This window comes from Capsicum annuum, chromosome 2 (genome assembly GCF_002878395.1).
Source record: "Capsicum annuum cultivar UCD-10X-F1 chromosome 2, UCD10Xv1.1, whole genome shotgun sequence".
NCBI classification, from domain to species: domain Eukaryota; kingdom Viridiplantae; phylum Streptophyta; class Magnoliopsida; order Solanales; family Solanaceae; genus Capsicum; species Capsicum annuum.
In genome coordinates, this window is record NC_061112.1 from 126,013,096 (window position 1) to 126,031,388 (window position 18,293).

General features: G+C 31.6%; 1 protein-coding gene, 1 long non-coding RNA gene and 1 pseudogene across 2 annotated transcripts; 2 read left to right on the top strand and 1 right to left on the bottom strand.

Moving 5' to 3' along the window:
* The window catches only part of LOC107858131, a 36,012-nt pseudogene extending 34,024 nt beyond the window's left edge, over positions 1-1,988 (top strand).
* Positions 1,989-4,501: 2,513 nt separating this feature from the next.
* LOC107859306 (phospholipase A1-II 1) lies at positions 4,502-6,431 on the bottom strand. Its single transcript, XM_016704273.2, has 2 exons — positions 5,556-6,431; positions 4,502-5,395 (listed from the first exon to the last, which is right to left on the bottom strand). Exons 1-2 carry the CDS (start codon positions 6,264-6,266, stop codon positions 4,811-4,813), a joined length of 1,296 nt encoding a protein of 431 aa, XP_016559759.2. The 5' UTR covers positions 6,267-6,431; the 3' UTR covers positions 4,502-4,810.
* Positions 6,432-7,099: 668 nt separating this feature from the next.
* Positions 7,100-14,030, top strand: LOC124895997. Its single transcript, XR_007052327.1, has 2 exons — positions 7,100-9,376; positions 10,496-14,030. It is a non-coding gene; the product is annotated as an uncharacterized LOC124895997 (long non-coding RNA).
* The last annotated feature ends 4,263 nt before the right edge of the window (positions 14,031-18,293 follow it).

Here is an 18,293-nt window from a genome sequence, read left to right on the forward strand (position 1 = left end):
ACATTTTAAAGCAACTTTCTAGGCGCGTTACTCATTAAAATTCTCTTTTGTATTTGTACATTGAAACAGGTCCTTGAAGAAGTTAAAAGACTGTTGAATCAATACAAGGAGGAGGAAGTGAGCATCACTGCTACAGGCCACAGCTTGGGTTCATCACTAGCCACACTATACGCAATTGACATAGTTGTGAACCAGATCAATAAGGAGTTTCCAGTGACTGCATTTGTGTTTGCTTGCCCATGAGTCGGAGAAGAGAATTTCAAGGAAGCTTATACCCTTCAAATCTTACGCATTAGCAATGCGTCTGATCCTGTTCCGAAATTACCAGAGCGTGGGCTCATAGATGGTTTTGCAAATGACCGGAGAGTGTATGAAGATGTTGGCTTTGAACTTTCAATTGATACAACAAAGTCAAAGTACTTGAAGAAAGATGTAGATGGTCATATTCTGGAGGTTTATTTGCATGGAACTGCTGGAACTCAAGGGGCAAAAGGTGAGTTCAAGTTGGAGATAAATCGGGATATTGCTCTTAAGAATAAGGCAGACGATGTGTTGAAGGATGAATATGGTGTGCCAGTGTCATGGTGTATCGAGAAGAATAAAGGAATGGTTCAACAAGAAGACGGATCTTGGATTCTCATGGATCACGAGGATTACGACACTTATTTCTTACCATAGATTGCGATTTGTTATCTAATCTCTGGATTTTATTGTAAAACTTCATGTATTCATTAACTACCTGTAATAAGCGAGCATGATATAGTCTTCTACTACACAGGTTTTATCATATTTGTTCAAATTAAAAGGGACTGAGTGCATAAATGGATCATTTAGCAAATCTGTTTTATTTAATTTGATGTTCATGATAGATGTCAAATAAGCCAGAGTAGTGGGTCACACAGCCATTTTATCTCTTTTCTTCTATTTTCCTGTCGGAGTTAAAGTGAATGCTTTTAACTCATTCAGATGTACCCATCTGTTAAGCTTTTGTAGACATTAGAAAATATATAAGGGCGATATTTTCATAAATTTCAGCAGTTTACTACGTAATTAAATAAAATTTCAATTGTTTTCATATTTACTTAAATCTCGATTTTTCATTCATTGTCGGCGTGTGCGGTATAACGGTGACTGCGGGGGTTGTGGCACCGATAAAAGTTTCCATTGTTGAAATTTGGGAGAAGCATCGGTAGCCATGGAAGAGAAACTGAAGAAACATAGTTAGCCCTTCGAGATCTGATGCTGGGAATTTGAGATCTGATTCGAGATCAGTTGTTGTTGAAGAAAAAACAGATTCATCGAAGCTGGAGCACGAATTTGAGATTTGATTTGAGATCTGTTGTTGAAGAAACAACAGATTCATTGAAGCTGGAGCGCTTTGCTGGAGCTACAACTTGAACGAAGAATTATGTTTTTTAATGGAGTTAACGGAAGAAGACTTGAAAGAAAATTGGAAAACCATTTGATAATGTTCTTGATTTTACGCGTTGTTTGAAGAGCAATAGGCTTAAAGTGGAGAGGTTGGTTATGTATCTAATAGTTGGAGAGTAAAAGTGTGAGAAGAGATTTTGTAATTAGTTTTGAGAGTTGGAATTTTAAGTAATATTAGCAACTTATTTTCCTTGTTGTTTTTCTGATGAGTTATTTGTTGGATTTGTAGCTGAGAAATGTAAAATTCAGACAAGGTGTGAATTTTGCAATAAGAGGGGCAACAACACTTGATTCTGCCTACATGTTGGACAAGGGAGTAAGAGCCCCTAACAATGTGTCTTTGGGGACTCAACTCGGTTGGTTCAAACAAATGATGTCTACTTTTTGCAAATTACCTTCAGGTACTATTAGAATTTTTCACTTGCCTGCTTTAATTTTAAGAAAATCGTAGGTTACTTATGATACGTTTCACTTTGAACGTATTAATTGTGGACAAAATATACAAATTCTTATTCACAAAACAAAAAGAGAATCGTATGATCGAGATTTATGAAGAACTTTAAGATTTTTAGGATCTTTTTACACAGATAGTTGATTAGATTCATTATGTACCTTTTGTAAACATGACTTTCCCACCTAATTCTAACCGCACTAAGTAATAGAAGCTAAGGTTCAAGAAATTTCTCTTTTCTACTCGTGGTCGTGGATGAAGATAAAAATGCAATGTTTAATTTTGGTGCATTATCGGTATAGTTTTTTTAACATCATTAGGTGACTTGTGCAGTAGGTTATCCATTTTTATATTTTTACCTGAGAAATGAATGACCTACTACAGCAGGTAAAAAATAACTTAAAGGTATAAAAAAAAATTACATCAACAATGCACCAAACTTAAATTCTTTTTTTTTCACCAATAAATCAAATTACTCGGAGCGATAAACTTTAGATGCAGAAGTGGTATCAAGGAATATTCCTTTAAAAAAGGTTTAAGCACTTCTCTGGGTTGTCCAATAAGGGGCGGACCCACTAAATAATAACATAAATAAAGATATCACTAAGTAATATGACAAACCATAACGTTTGAAACAAGTCTAGACTATGATTAGTAGCGTGAATAACAAAATAAAGTCCTCCTACATATGAGCAAGGACGCATACCTTCCTACTATTCTTTTATTCTAATTAGCATCCTTTACACCTTCCTATCTAGGATCATACCCTCAATAAACTGAAGTTGCTTTACGTCATGTCTAATTACCTTCCTTTAATATTTTTTTTGGTCTACCTCTAACTCGCTTGAAACTATCCCTAGCCAACCTCTCACGCCTCGGCACTAAACTGTTCATGCACCTCATCATCATATGTCTAACCATCTCAATCTTACTTCCCGCATCTTGACTTCCAGAGAAGCCACTCTCACCTTATCTCAAATAACCTCCTTCAAATCCTATCTTTTTTAGTAAATTCATACATCCATCGTAACATTTACATCTCTGTCACCTTCATCTTTAGGATATGAGCTAGCCAACACTCCGTCCGCACAACATAGTTGATCGGCATAATACATAAATATTATCTTAAACTTTAATAGTGCACAAATAGGACCTTTAACTATTCAAAACCTGAACAAATATGACCTCCGATTTTGCAACCCCTGCGTGAGTTTCACTCGCGCCTATGTGGAAAGCACATCCAATCACACGGTGTCACGTCGTTAAAAGGGCTGACTTGGAGGGAGGTCTTTATTTCTATAGCAGCACCTAGCTTTTTTTTTTTTGTTAAAAAATAAAACCACTAGCAGGGATCAAACCTGTGCAGTAGGCTGAAGGAAGCGCCCAAGAAGAGCAAATAACATCATTGGGCTATCTAAGTGTCTTGTTTCATGTGGTTCAACATTAATATGCGTACATAAATATAGATTTTCTACCTTATATATACAACGCAATTTTTTTACCGAGGGGGTTCGGGTGAACCCCATGGAAACCACGTAGGTCCTCCCCTGCGTTAATTTAATAACGTTTTGATAACATTAATTTAATAATATTTTAATGACGTTAATTTAATATACTACTACTACTATCCTTGATAACATTTTATTAAAACTATAATTTTTTTTATTATTAGTATAGTTTCATCTTTAATTTAATATTTAAATAAATTATATTTAGATATATTATATAACATAAATTCGCCCTCTGCATTATAATATATATACACATATCCGTGCAATTTTTTCGTATGAGGTTGACCCACCTAATTAATAAATCTTCAATATTGCTCTTTTTCCGCAATGACAAAAGAAATTAGATGTCATTTTCATCTTTGAGCCGAAAATAATGGAAAAATAATAGTGAAAAGTCATTTAAAGATCATATTTGTGTAGTTTTGAATAGTTAAAGGTCATTTGTGCACTGTCAAAATTTAAGGTCAAAGTTATAATTTGGTCTCAAGTTTAGGGTTATATTTATGTATTATGCCCTTAGATTTTAAGCTGGATGCGTCCAGTTTTACGTGTTGAACAGACGTTTTGCCACGTAGGATCGGAGGTCATATTTGTGCAGTTTTGAATAGTTAAAGGTCATATTTGTGCACTGTCAAAGTTTAAGGTTAAAGTTATAATTTGGTTTCAAGTTTAGGATCATATTTATGTATTATGCCTAGTTGGTCTAACCACCACTCTCTAAAATTTTTATGTGAGTTTAGGAGACACCTTCTTATGACACAAAATTTCAAAACCAAGCCTCCATTTCATCTACCTTGCCCCCAATACGGTGAGTGATATCCTCGTAAATCTTTCCATTCTCCTGAACAATAAAGGTAAGATACTTGAAACTATCACTCTTTTAGTCAGCCTAAGCATCAAGTTTCACAACCACATCAGCCTTATGCATCACCTTACAGAATTATGGTACTAATGTTTTAGTGAATCAAACTTCGTTTTATTGACTTTTTTGTATTTTTACTTTTTATATATTGAGTCAACTTGATGAAACTGATATAATAAGCACATTGTTACATGTAAACAACACATTTAATTTTAATTCTGCCTCAAAGATTAGCTCACACAAAGATTTCACTTAGATGAGATAAAACATTTTTATTTCTTGTGATTGAGGTGGAACATTTGATTCTCTTGAAGGAAAAAAATAGTAACTGGAGTCACGAGTTGTCAAGCAAGAAGACAAACACTGTCATTCGTCAAGCATCAACCGTCCATTTTGTACACTGAACCAAATTAAATATTGTATCTATATGATTAGCTGTTACAAATTGAAGGTTTTGACATTAGGTGAGCGTAAATAAAACACAGATCAATCATGGAATAAAAACCCTTGTTTCTCTCTTCACAAATCTGAGTTATATTTTTGCTTGAAAAAGTACTAAAATTCGTCGTCTTCGTGATCCATAAGAATCCAGGATCCATTTTGTTGTTGAACCATTCCCTTATTCTTCTGAACCCACCATGAAGCTGGTACATTATATTCATCTTTTAACGCGTCCAAGTACTTGTTAATGAGTGAAATATCTCGTTCCACTTCTAGCTTGAATCCTCCTTTTGATCCTTGTGTTCCAGCAACTCCATGCAAGTAACAGTCCGTATTATGCCAACTGCTCTGATCTCCCGGACTTTTTAGATAGCCCGATTTCCTAGTGTCAACGGTCAATTCAACACCAACATCTGAGTAGCCGAGCAACGGGTAATTTGGAACTATATCTGGGGCATTTCGGATTCTCAGAGCTCGAAGACTATGGAGTTTGGACAAGGTATTCTTGAAATTTTCATCTCCCACTCTTGGACTTGCAAATAGAAATGCGGTGACGGGGAATCCCTTGCTAATTCCATTGAAAACCATATCCCCTGCATTTAATGTTGCCGCGGCTGCCCCCATGCTATGCCCTGTTACTGTTATGGTAACTTGCTCGTTCTTGTATTGTTCCACCAATCTTTGAACTTCACCAAACACCTAAAACGGAATTCGTGATTATTACTCTATCCAAACAGCACTTACGGTAAATTGGGAAAGACTTAATGAATGACTTACGGTTTTTTCTTAGAACATAAATATGTTGGAAACAAATTCAATAATAGTAATTATACTACTTAGAGATCTTATTTTAATTTACCTGGTCTCTAGCACTGGCCTTATTGAATGGTGATCGCGAATCTGCAGAAGTATAAATAGAATACCAACCGTGATGAACTTTGGGAACAGATTTTCCTCCAAAGATTATCGGGGCTGAGACTTGAATAAAATCGAAATCATTGAACCATTCCATAGTCTGAACACTTCCTCTCCAAACAATCACTATATCTCTTCTTCCTAATGCTACTTTTCCCTCATCCGTAGCCACAGCTACAAAACCAGCCCAGTTGGACTCTTTACTCCAAGCTTCCCTCGACAATGACTTTATGATGAATGCTTCTGGAACTTGTATAGATGATGTCGCGTAAATATATTTGGTTATCTCATACTTGAACGGATTGGACATGTCAATCCCGGTTTGAGAAAAGAAATTCTTCTTAGAGTATCTACAACTTCCAGCATACTTAGACTTCTTGTTGGTGTTGAAGGCGTCTCGAGCTGCTTGTGCCATTTCGCCATAGTGAATGAGGTACCGACGAAGATCATTGTCAAGTGGATCCAATAAGCCTTCCCAATTGTTATTCCCACTAAGAATCCTCCATCTTTCTGTTATATTGCCAATATTCTTTTTTGGTTTTTGCATCATTTCTAACGTTGGCGAGACCATAGAAAAGATGCAAAGTGCTAATAACAATATGGGCACGGACATCTTTTCTATGGTTTCCCTTGGGCTTTTTGTTGCTTTGAACATCTTGCTCTCGTGCTATTTGTTAGTTATTTTTGTTTTTGCTGGATTTCAGCATTCGAATCTAAATAGTACTTACAAGGTTTTGGCAAAACTTGTGGGGTGGTCCAACTTTCTTGGTTCTAGATATCCTCATTGATTGGGCGGCCAAATATATCCCCATACCTTTTGAACGTAGGGGCAGATGTACATTTCTAACCAATTTTAAACAAAAAAATTCTCTTTTCATTTCATGAGCTAAATTAATTTCTCTTCCAACACATAAAGTCCTCATTTTGGCCTTCTTAAATTTAATAAAGGTCATTTAATTAGGTTAATGAGAGTAGAAAAAATAATTTTTTTTTATAAAATCTGTCCAGTCGGCATTTCATTTATAACCAACTCCATCATAATTTTATACTGGAATGAGAAGATTACATAAATATACAACATTAAAATACATTTTGCAGATTTTATCCAAAGTTTGATTATATTAATTATACCAAAATCTTTAAACACATTAGCATAGACCGATTAAATTGCTAAAATATTCTACATCTAAAAGATTAAAAAATGGAACTAATTTATATTCCTTAATTCACGCCTAATAAATGAGTTTTTCCATTATCCCATTTATTTATAAAAAAATCTCTATAATTAAGAAGTTGTTCCATATTCTCTAAAATGATTAGTTTTCTTTTCTATTGTCTTTTTTAGTTTCTTTTTATATTAGATTCTTTTTTATTTCCATCAACACACTTTTACTGCATTTACTCTTCTTTCTTTCTTTCTCTCATAATTTTCTATACTTTTTCTTCAATATTGTTTTTATTTTGACAGCTTTTAATAATTGTTTTAAATACATTTCAAACATATTATAACGCTAATATAATATTTGTAATATATATATATGTTTGAAATCCGAAATAAACAAATAAAAAATGTATTAACAATTTTTTTTTAAAAAAAAACACTAGGAATAGGAATTAAAAGAAACAAAAAAGGCACTAGATAAGGGAATTAATCTTTTAAAGAATATGGGACACCTCATTAATTGATAGAGATTTTATTTGTAAATAATATGGGATGATTGAAAGACTCATTTATTACGCGTGAATTAAGGGATTATAAATTAGTTCCATTTGTTTATCCTTTATAAGCAGAATACTTAGCAATTAATAAGGTTATGCTAATATGGCAATAAACATTTGATTATAATTGACATAATCATACTTTGGCTAAAAATCAAGAAAATATATTTTAATATTATATATTTGCGTAATCTTCTCAGAAAAAAACATATGTACTGAAACATATATTTAGTAGTTATTTGTCTTTGCATTATAAATTAGGCATTGTAATCCCTGCATAACTTAAAATGTGAGCTAAACGACCCTAAGTTTTTTATCCGATAACAGTAAGAAGAGATTTCAAGATAAATGAAGCGTAAAAAATGTCTACATTGAGTTGAACTGACAACATGACCACGAAGGCTGTGATGGTATATATGAATTGAATTTCTCCACGTTTAACCAGTTATCTCGAGATTAAATCTTAAAAACATAAAAAAAATAATTATAATAGGAAATGCTTTTCACGATGATAGAGCTTACGTGAAGTAAATTTAAATTAATCAGGACACCATAGACAGATAATCGTAGTCCAACACAGATGATCATATTCCAAGTGGAAAACAAAAGAATAGACAACATGGTGGTTGGATCAAATAAAAGCCACCCATGAAAATAGAATGGGAAATCCTTAGCCGTTTTCACAAGGCAAGATAAAGAATTTTATATTTTGTTGTCCAATCAAGATACTGTTTTGATGCCTACTAGTATATAAGTAATAAATTGGATTCTTGCATTTTACGAAAAAGAATTTGTGACCGTTACATTATTGTTGCTTCTTCATCGCTATTTCACATTCAAAAGTCTTATACTAAATAATGCTGGAAATAGACTGCTGGTAGTTGGCATCAGCTCAATCACCATTATGGTGACTCCATGATGTGGCTTATTTTTTTATTTTTTTAATACACAACTATATAACTAAACTTTTAAATTTTGTTTAATTTGAAAAAAAAAAAACTATTTGGAGTATTTTTTTGAAAAAAGAAATCTTTTTGTTAGAATTATTCAAAGGAATACTTTTATTAGAGTGGCTAATCAATTTTTTCAAAAATGCTTTTGTTAATTTTAAGGCCCGAGCTTAGTCAAGCTTTCAAAAAAGGTTCATCAAAAGAAGATATTTTTTTCAGTTTCAAAAAAAAAAAAAAAAAAACTACTAGCTACCACTTTTTTCCCCTAAAAATTTGGTTAAGCACCTTGACTCTTTAAAATTAAAATCTTTTTATTGAAGATAGAATTACATAGCTGTGCAAGGATCATTATGTAATTTGTATTAGGATGTTTGTCAGAAGATATTTTATTTAGTAAGTTGGTTACAACTATCAAGCTAGGTAGATAGAGTGAGTTAGTTGGCTGATAATAGAAGGTGTATATATATACACGTACTTTTAGATGTAAAAATCAGTTTTCTCATTAACGTATCAAAAAATTTTCACTCCAGTTATCCATTTCTGCTAACTAGGTAACTCTCTTGTGATCTCATATATAGCCTATCAATGGTGAAATCTAACATGGTCTCAGAGCCCAACGATCACTTATAGTGATTCATTGATTTTGTTTCCTTTTCACAAGCTACAACATTGAGAGCTTTATCAATGGCGGTTGACAACACTTTTCCTGAAAATCTAGGTCGCAATCATCCTCTGTTTTTTAGTCCAAGTGATAATTCTGGTGTTGTTTTGATCTCTCTACAATTCATTGGATCTGAGAACCACTCTGTGTGGAGTCGTGCGATGCGAATTACAATTCTAGGTCAAAACAAAATTGGATTCATTGATGGCACATACAAAAAGAAAAACTACGGTTCGAATTTAGCAGCTCTTTGGAAAAGGTGCAACATAATTGTTCTCTCATGAATAATGAACGGTGTTTCCAAGGAACTCCTAAGAGGCATTGTTTACTCATCCTATACTACTGTTGTGTGGAATGATCTCAAGGAAAGCTTTGATAAAATTGAAGGTTCTCACATTTTACAACTGCACAAAGAAATCACAACTATTCATCAAGGTACTGATACTATCTCTACGTATTTCTCCAAATTAAGAGCAAAATGGGTGGAATTTGATAGTATTGCGCCAGTTCCTAGCTGTGATTGTTAGAAATCTTGTGATTATGTTAATTTTATGCTTCGCTTCAAGCTTGGGGTCAAATTTTGATGATGATTCTTGTTTCTTCTATCAATAGAGCGTATTCTATATTAATTGAGAGGGAAAATCAGAGAAACATTTTATCAAACAAATCTACTACTGAAACTAATGAAATTACTACTTTGTTATTACTTAGAAATGTTTCTGCACAGAGACAAAATAGAGCTTATAATTCCTTTTGTGACTATTGCAAGATGAGGGGTCACACAAGAGATGTGTGTTATAAATTTATCGGTTATCCTAATGACTCAAAGTTTAAGAAGAAAGGTGAAAATATGAATCATTCAAGAAACTCTCAATGAAACTTTCATACTACTCATAATGCAGTCACACACTCTTCTTCCTATATTCCTTATTACCACAGAGTTGACACTTAGGATCAATTTGAGAGTAATGGAACAAATTCCAAGCTTGATAAAGGAAAATAAACTTCTAGGTTTGGTGGCCAACTTGAAAGAGGTGAATGTAGTACTAGCACTGATTCTAAAAGAGGTGACAGTATTTTAGCTGACTATGAGAAAGATGCCTCATATGGTTTAGGTGCATGTGAAAGATTTACTAAAGAACAGTACAATCAAATTCTACATCTTCTTCACAAAGATACAAAACTATCAGACTCAACACCAAAGATGAATTCTGTAGGTAATTTTGCTACTGCTCTTGTGGTTGATCATAGCTCACTTGAGTGGATTGTGGACACTAGTTCCACAAACCATATGACACCTTACTCTTATATACCTACCAACCTGTAGAACATTGCATCTTCACGAAGAAAGGTTCAATTGACTAATGGTACTTCTATTGATTCCACACATACTGGATTTTAATTTGTTTCATTTCTTCAGATACTACGCTTCATAATGTTCTACTTATCCCTGACTTTAAATTTAACCTTTTGTTAGTTTATCAACTAACTAAAGCATTACATTGTTGGATATAATTCAATCCTGATTTTTTTTAATTTACATGACCTCTACAGTGGACAGGTGAAGGGGATTGGTAAAAAGCACAAAGGGCTCTACCTTCTCCCAATTTAAACTCTCAACAGAGACAAAATAGAGCTTATAATTCCTTTTGTGACTATTGCAAGATGAGGGGTCACACAAGAGATGTGTGTTATAAATTTATCGGTTATCCTAATGACTCAAAGTTTAAGAAGAAAGGTAAAAATATGAATCATTCAAGAAACTCTCAATGAAACTTTCATACTACTCACAATGCAGTCACACACTCTTCTTCCTATATTCCTTATTACCACAGAGTTGACACTTAGGATCAATTTGAGAGTAATGGAACAAATTCCAAGCTTGATAAAGGAAAATAGACTTCTAGGTTTGGTGGCAAACTTGAAAGAGGTGAATGTAGTTCTAGCACTGATTCTAAAAGAGGTGACAGTATTTTAGCTGACTATGAGAAAGATGCCTCATATGGTTTAGGTGCATGTGAAAGATTTACTAAAGAACAGTACAATCAAATTCTACATCTTCTTCACAAAGATACAAAACTATCAGACTTAACACCAAAGATGAATTCTGTAGGTAATTTTGCTACTGCTCTTGTGGTTGATCATAGCTCACTTGAGTGGATTGTGGACACTAGTTCCACAAACCATATGACACCTTACTCTTATATACTTACCAACCAGTAGAACATTGCATCTTCACGAAGAAAGGTTCAATTGACTAATGGTACTTCTATTGATTCCACACATACTGGATTTTAATTTGTTTCATTTCTTCAGATGCTACGCTTCATAATGTTCTACTTATCCCTGACTTTAAATTTAACCTTTTGTTAGTTTATCAACTAACTAAAGCATTACATTGTTGGATATAATTCAATCCTGATTTTTTTAATTTACATGACCTCTACAGTGGACAGGTGAAGGGGATTGATAAAAAGCACAAAGGCCTCTCTACCTTCTCCCAGTTTAAATTCTCAATAGAGGCCCTTCCACTATATCAAAGTTTTTTCATGTCTGGAATATTGTTCATCCTACTTCAGTCCCACTCACACTTTGGCTCCAAATACTTTATCACACTTCCACTTCTGTGTTGTCTCATCTATTTTCTATTTCTTCTAAATCTTGCACTCAAGATATTCATAATTGTACTGTATGTCCACTAGCTAATTAATCTAGACTTTCATTTCCTTTTAGTACTTCTAAATCTGCTTGTCCATTTCTACTTCTTCATGTTGATGTTTGGGGTCCAAATAGAATTTCAACCCATGATGGTAATAGATTTTTTGTCACTATGGTTGATGACTATTCTAGAATGTTGTGGCTATTTCTAATCAAATTCAAAAGTTATGTTATTATTGTTTTTCAAGATTTTCTTACCTTGATCAAAACTCAGTTTGGAGTTTGTGTCCATATCATTAGAACAGACAATGTCACAAACTTTGTAAATAAAAAATGTAGTAATTTATTTAAGTCTTTGGGGATCATACATCACAAAACCTGTATTCATACTCTACAATAGAATTGAGTTGCTACAAAAATCATAGACATATATTGAAGGTGGCTAGAGCAATTAGATTGCAAGGTCATATTCCTCTCAGATTATGGGGACACTGTGTCTTGACTGCTGCCTACATCATAAATAGATTACTCTCTCCTGTGTTGAAAGGTTTATCTCCCTATGAGGTATTTCACAAAGTCAAGCCCTTTCTGTAATATCTCAGAGTCATTGGTTGTTTGTGTTTTGCAGCAGCCATTCCTAGAGGTGATAACTTTCATCAAAGGGGTGTGCCAGCAGTTCATATGGGCTATAGTCAGTCCACCAAAGTATACATATTATATAATTTGCTAGACAAATGTTTATTCATTAGTAGAGATGTCATCTTTAGAGAATATGTGTTCCCTTTCTCTATACTTCTGAATCCAATGATGAAATATTTATACCTCAAGCTTCACTATCTCTTACTCTAGTCACAGATGAGATTCCTCCATCAGTACCTCAGGTTTTAGCTCCTCAAGTTAATCCTCACACCATTCCATATGTTCTCCTTCCTAATATACAGTCCCAAAGGGGGTAGAAGACCACCAATTTAGCAAAAAAAAAAAAAACTAAGTCACTGCCTCAATTCATTCCGCAACACCTTACTCTATTGATGAGTATGTTTCTTAGACACATCTCTCTCCTACCTATCAATGATTTACTGCAGCAACATCAAATGAGCTCGAACCAACTTTTTATGAGGCAGCTTGTTTAGATCCTAGATAGGTGTTTTTCATGAAGGATGAGATTTCAGCTCTAGAAAAAAAAACACCTGGAGAATTATTTTTTTTACCTGCAGATAGATCTGTCGTTGGTTGTAAGTGGATATTTAAAATCAAGTATAATAATAATGGTTCAATTAAGATATTTAAAGCCAGATTATGGGTAAAGGTTTTAGTCAAAGAGAAGGTCTTGACTATCAAGAAACCTTCTCTCTTGTAGTCAAGATAGTTACAGTGAGGTTTGTCCTTGCACTTGCTGCAGCTGAGAACTGACACGAGCATCAAATTAATGTCTCTAATGTTTTTCTTCAAGGTGATCTATATGATGAGGTGTATATGGTATTACCTCTTGAATTTTAAGCTCCAACAGGATTTGCTGAGCAGGAGAAAAATGGGGAGAAACCAGTATGCAGGCTCATCAAATTCCTCTATGGATTGAAACAAGCTCAAAGAGAATGGAATTTGAAACTCATTACAGCACTGATCAAGCTTTGCTTTGTTCAAAATCACTTGAAGTATTCTCTATTTACTAAAAAAGTTGGATCAGCTCTTATTATACTTTGTTTGTGTAGATGATATTTTAATTACATGGAATGATCTTAATAGCATCAACCATACTAAAGTAGTTCTCCACAAGATCTTTAAGGTTAAAGATTTAGGAGAACTTAGATATTTCTTGGGCATTGAGTTTGCCAGATTAGAGAAGGGCATTGTTATGCATCAAAGGAAGTACTCATTGAAGATCATTTCAGAAACTGGTTTAAGTACAGCTAAACCAGCATCTACTCCACTGGTTCCTAACATAAAGCTTCCCACTAAAGAATATGATAATGTGGCTAACAATAATAATGATGATCCACTGTTGACAGATATTGGAAAGTACAGGAGGTTGATTGGTAAACTCTTGTATCTCACTGTCACCAGACCAGATATATAATTTGTTGCCCAGACATTGAGCCAATTTCTAAATCAACCTAAGAAATCTCACTGGAATGTTGCTTTAAAGGTTGTGAGATATGCAAAAGGACAGACTGGTCTTGACATACTAATTTCTAGCAGAATATCCAAGAAATTTATTTTATTTTGTGATACTGATTGGGCATCATGCCCAAACACCAAAAAAAAATTGTATCTGCTCTTTTGATTAAACTAGGAGATTCTTTCATTTCATGGAAATAAAAAAAGCAACGGATGGTGTCAAGGAGCTTAACTGAGGTAGAATATAGGAACATGTCAAACTATGTAGCTGAGGTGGTCTGATAATAGAACTACTTAAAGAATTGAGAGTTGATATAGATATTTCAGTCACTGTCTATTGTGACAACAGATTAGCTATGTAAATAATTGCTAACTTAGTGTTTCATAAAAGAATCAAGCATTGTCACTTTATAAGAGAGAAAATACACTGCAACAAAATGTATCTATAGCTACAAAACCTAAGCTGTGAATGTAAAAATTGTGGCTATTACCTAGTAATAGCCATGAAAAAACAAATTCCATAGTTGTCTACAAATTTTTAAAATTTCTTAGCCACAAAAATCTAATTGACAAAGCTAATCCTTCATTTTTGGTACAATTGCTAACAATCGTGGCAATAATGGCCTAAATAGCTACGACTTTATAGCTACACTAAAATTTATAGCTAATAATATATTTTTCCTATGCTATATATGTTATTGTAACAATAGTAACCTTTTAGCCATAGTAAATTATTTGAAACAAAATATTATAGCTAAATATATATTTTTGCTTCAACTTATACAAAAATTAGGGCTATTGTTAAATAGTATAGCTACGTCTTTTGCCATAGTAAAATTCCGTAGCTAGTTATTAATTTTTGCCACAAGTTTAAATTTATTGTAGTAATAGTAACGTTTTAGTCATAATAAATTATTTGAAATAAAAGATTATAATTAAATAAATATATTTGCTTCAAGTTATAAAATAATTGTGGCAATTGCTAACAGACATAGCCACATCTTTTTGCTATAATAAAATTTCATATCGAATAATTAGTTTTTGCCACAAGTTTAAATTTATTGTAGTAATAGTAAAGTTTTAGCCACAATTGATTATTTAAAATAAAAAATTATAGCTAAATAAATAATATTTGCTTCAAGTTAAAAAATAATGGTAACATAATAACTGACTTTGCCATAGATTTTTTGGTACAAATAAAATTGGAGCTAATTATTAATATTTGCCACGTGTTAAATTTGTTATAGCAATAGTAATTTTTTAGTCATAATACGGTTCTTTAAAATAAATATTATACTTAAATAAAAAAAATTGCTTCAAGTACTAAAAATATTATAGCCATAATTGACTTAATAGATTTAATTTTTTGACATTACGAAATGAGATAGGCACAAATTTATTATTGAGATCACATTTTGTAGCAGTCATATTTTTTACCATGAGTTAAAAGTTATCGCATCAATACTAATCTAGTGTAGTTAGAGGTGTTGATCAGTCAATTCGATTGCAAATTTTACAAGTCAACTTTGCATATTTCAAACGTAATTTCAATAAGTAGGTGATTATATTTGATTAATTTTGACTAACTAATTTTACTGTACCTAAACATAACTTTACACTCACTGAAGCTCATTTATGTGAATTGCTTTCTGAGTTGTATTTGACTCAAACTTGTTTCATTGGAATAATATTTTTATCAATTTATTGTTATTGGAGATATTAATTATTCAATTCGGCTTAATTTTATAGGCTATTTAGTAATTTCAAATATAATTTCAATAAATAGGTGATTATATCTAAATAATTTTAATTGACTAATTGTATCAAACTAAACATAACTTCACGAGTCTCACTATAGCTTCATTTTGATCAAGTGCTTTCAAAGTTGTTATTTGACTCAAACTTGTTTTATCGGAATAATATCTTTACCGATCTAATGTAATTGGGAATGCTAATCTTTCAATTCTATTTTATTCGATTTACTGATGTATTTGTAAATTTCATAAAGAGGTGCTCATATCTATATAATTTTGATTAACTAATTGGATCGAACTAAAACATAATTTTATTGAGATCATTAAACCTTCATCATGATTGAGTACTTTCAGAATCGTTATTACTCAAAACTTGTTTCATCAGAACAATTTCTTTATTGGTCTAGTGTAATTGAAGGTGTTAATCGTTCAATTACAGGCATATTTATGAATTTCAATAAATAGATAATTATATTTACTTAAATTAACAAGTTATAGGCATATTTATGAATTTCAACAAATAGATAATCATATTTACTTAAATTAACAAGATATTAGATTTTAGCAAAACTTTAATAAATCTCATTCAAACTTCATCCTATACACGAGTTTGAAGAATTATTATTTGATTGTATACAACCTTTTGAATGAAGAATTGCTATTTGATTGAATATAATCTTTCGACATAGTATATTTATCAATTTTGTCATATCATATCTCGATTAATCAATAATTATATTTAATTTAAATTAGTATTAAAGTTATTCATGTTATGATTTCATATTATCTTAATAACCTTATAATTGTCATAAATTTAGTTGAACACAATTATTTAAGAATTTATTTAAATAAGAAAATATATAACAATACATATAAATATCATAGAGGACAAAAAAAGTTGAAAAGGAATATATATATATATATATAATTGACTTTTATTATTAACTTAAAGTAAAGGTATAAGTATTTATTATTATCATTAGTCTTTTAGTTAGAGAATTTTCTTTATTATATTTGTTAGTTACATTATTATAGTATTTGTACATGAAGAAGTTAAAAAATAATAATTATACATGTTATATCTATTTCTATTATCTATTACTAATATATAAGTGAGGATAAACTGCTGAAGCAGGTAGCTTGTGGATGACATGCCTACTTCAGCAGCTTCAATAGTGATTTTACTATATCATCCTTAATTAATTATTATAAGTCATTTGTGTATTAGAAAATAAATAATATTTAATTAAAAAAGTAAAGTAGATATTTGTGACGTGTCTGCTTAAGCAGTTTCAATCGTGATTTTACTATATCATTTTTAATTAATTATTATAAGTTATTTACGTATTAGAAAATTAATAATACATAATTAAAAAAAGTAAATAGATATTTATGATATGACTGCTTCAACTGCTTCAACCGTGATTTTACTGTATCATTCTTAATTAATTATTATAAGTCATTTACGTATTAAAAAATTAACAATATTTAATTTAAAAAATATAATAAACATTCATGACATGTCTGCTTCAATTGCTTCAATCGTGATTTTATTATATCACCTTAATTAATTATTATAGATCATCTAAGCATTAAAATATTGATAATTTTTCATAAAAAAAGGTAAAATAGACACAAAATTCTAAGTTAACTCTTGATGTTTTAAATTAATTTGATGACTTATATGTAGTCCACTTAAAAAAATTTCTACAAGTACTTTATATAGTAATTTTATTATATTGCTTCTAATTAGTTAACCGTTGATGTTTTAAATTAACTTGACGACTTATACGGGGTCCACTTAAAAAAAATCACAAGTAACTTTTATAGTAATTTTATTATATCACTTTTAGATAGTTATTATAAGTCATTTAAGTATTAGATAATTAATTATTATAAGTCATTTACGTATTAGAAAATCAATATTATTCAATTAAAAAATAAAATAGATATTTATGACATATCTTCTTTAGCTGCTTCAATCATAATTTTACTATATCATCCCTAATAAATTATATAAGTCATTTACGTATTAAAAAATTAATAATATATAATAAAAAAAGTAAAATAAATGTTTATAACATACCTACATAAACCAAACTTAAGGCGTGTCAAGTTTTGCTTCTAATAACCCAAATTTCTCTTCAAGTCTAACTTTTATTCTGGACTAAGCTAAGCCATAAGTCATGCATGTCTTAGGAGCTACAGTCCACGAAGGGTAGTCAGATGAATACCCTTCGTCGAAAATTTTTTTGGAATACATAGGTTAAATATAGATATATATGGTTATATATATTCTGTTGAACACCCTTGATAAGCTAGAGATGCGCAACCTAGCGGTCAAGGGTGTGCAAATCTGTGTCTCAGATGCGGGTTCGATTTCCTCTGCCTACAATAGCTGCAATTTTATTCTCCTTTTTAAAGAAGAGAGCAGGTCCTTTGGACCGGGTCACATAGACCCAATTCTCTTTTAATAAAAAGGGCCCAATATTACATTATAAAAAAAAAAAAAAAGGCCTAGCTGCCTAGCCAGCCAGGAAATCTAATTTTTTTATTAAAAAAAATTAATGCACACTTTTTCTTTTTAAAATAAAAATAATAGGTTAAAGGAAAAACCTAACTCTTACACTTCTCCTTCTCCAATCCTTCACTTCACCACAATTTCTCTTCTTATTATTAAAAAAAAAATTAAAATTCTTTACTCCTTTTATTATCTTTAATACTAATTAGTCAATAATTTGATGTTAAAGTCTTCAATCTTCAACGAGCTATCATTATAATTTTTCTTCAACGACTATTGGAGTGTGAATTGCTAAAAGGTA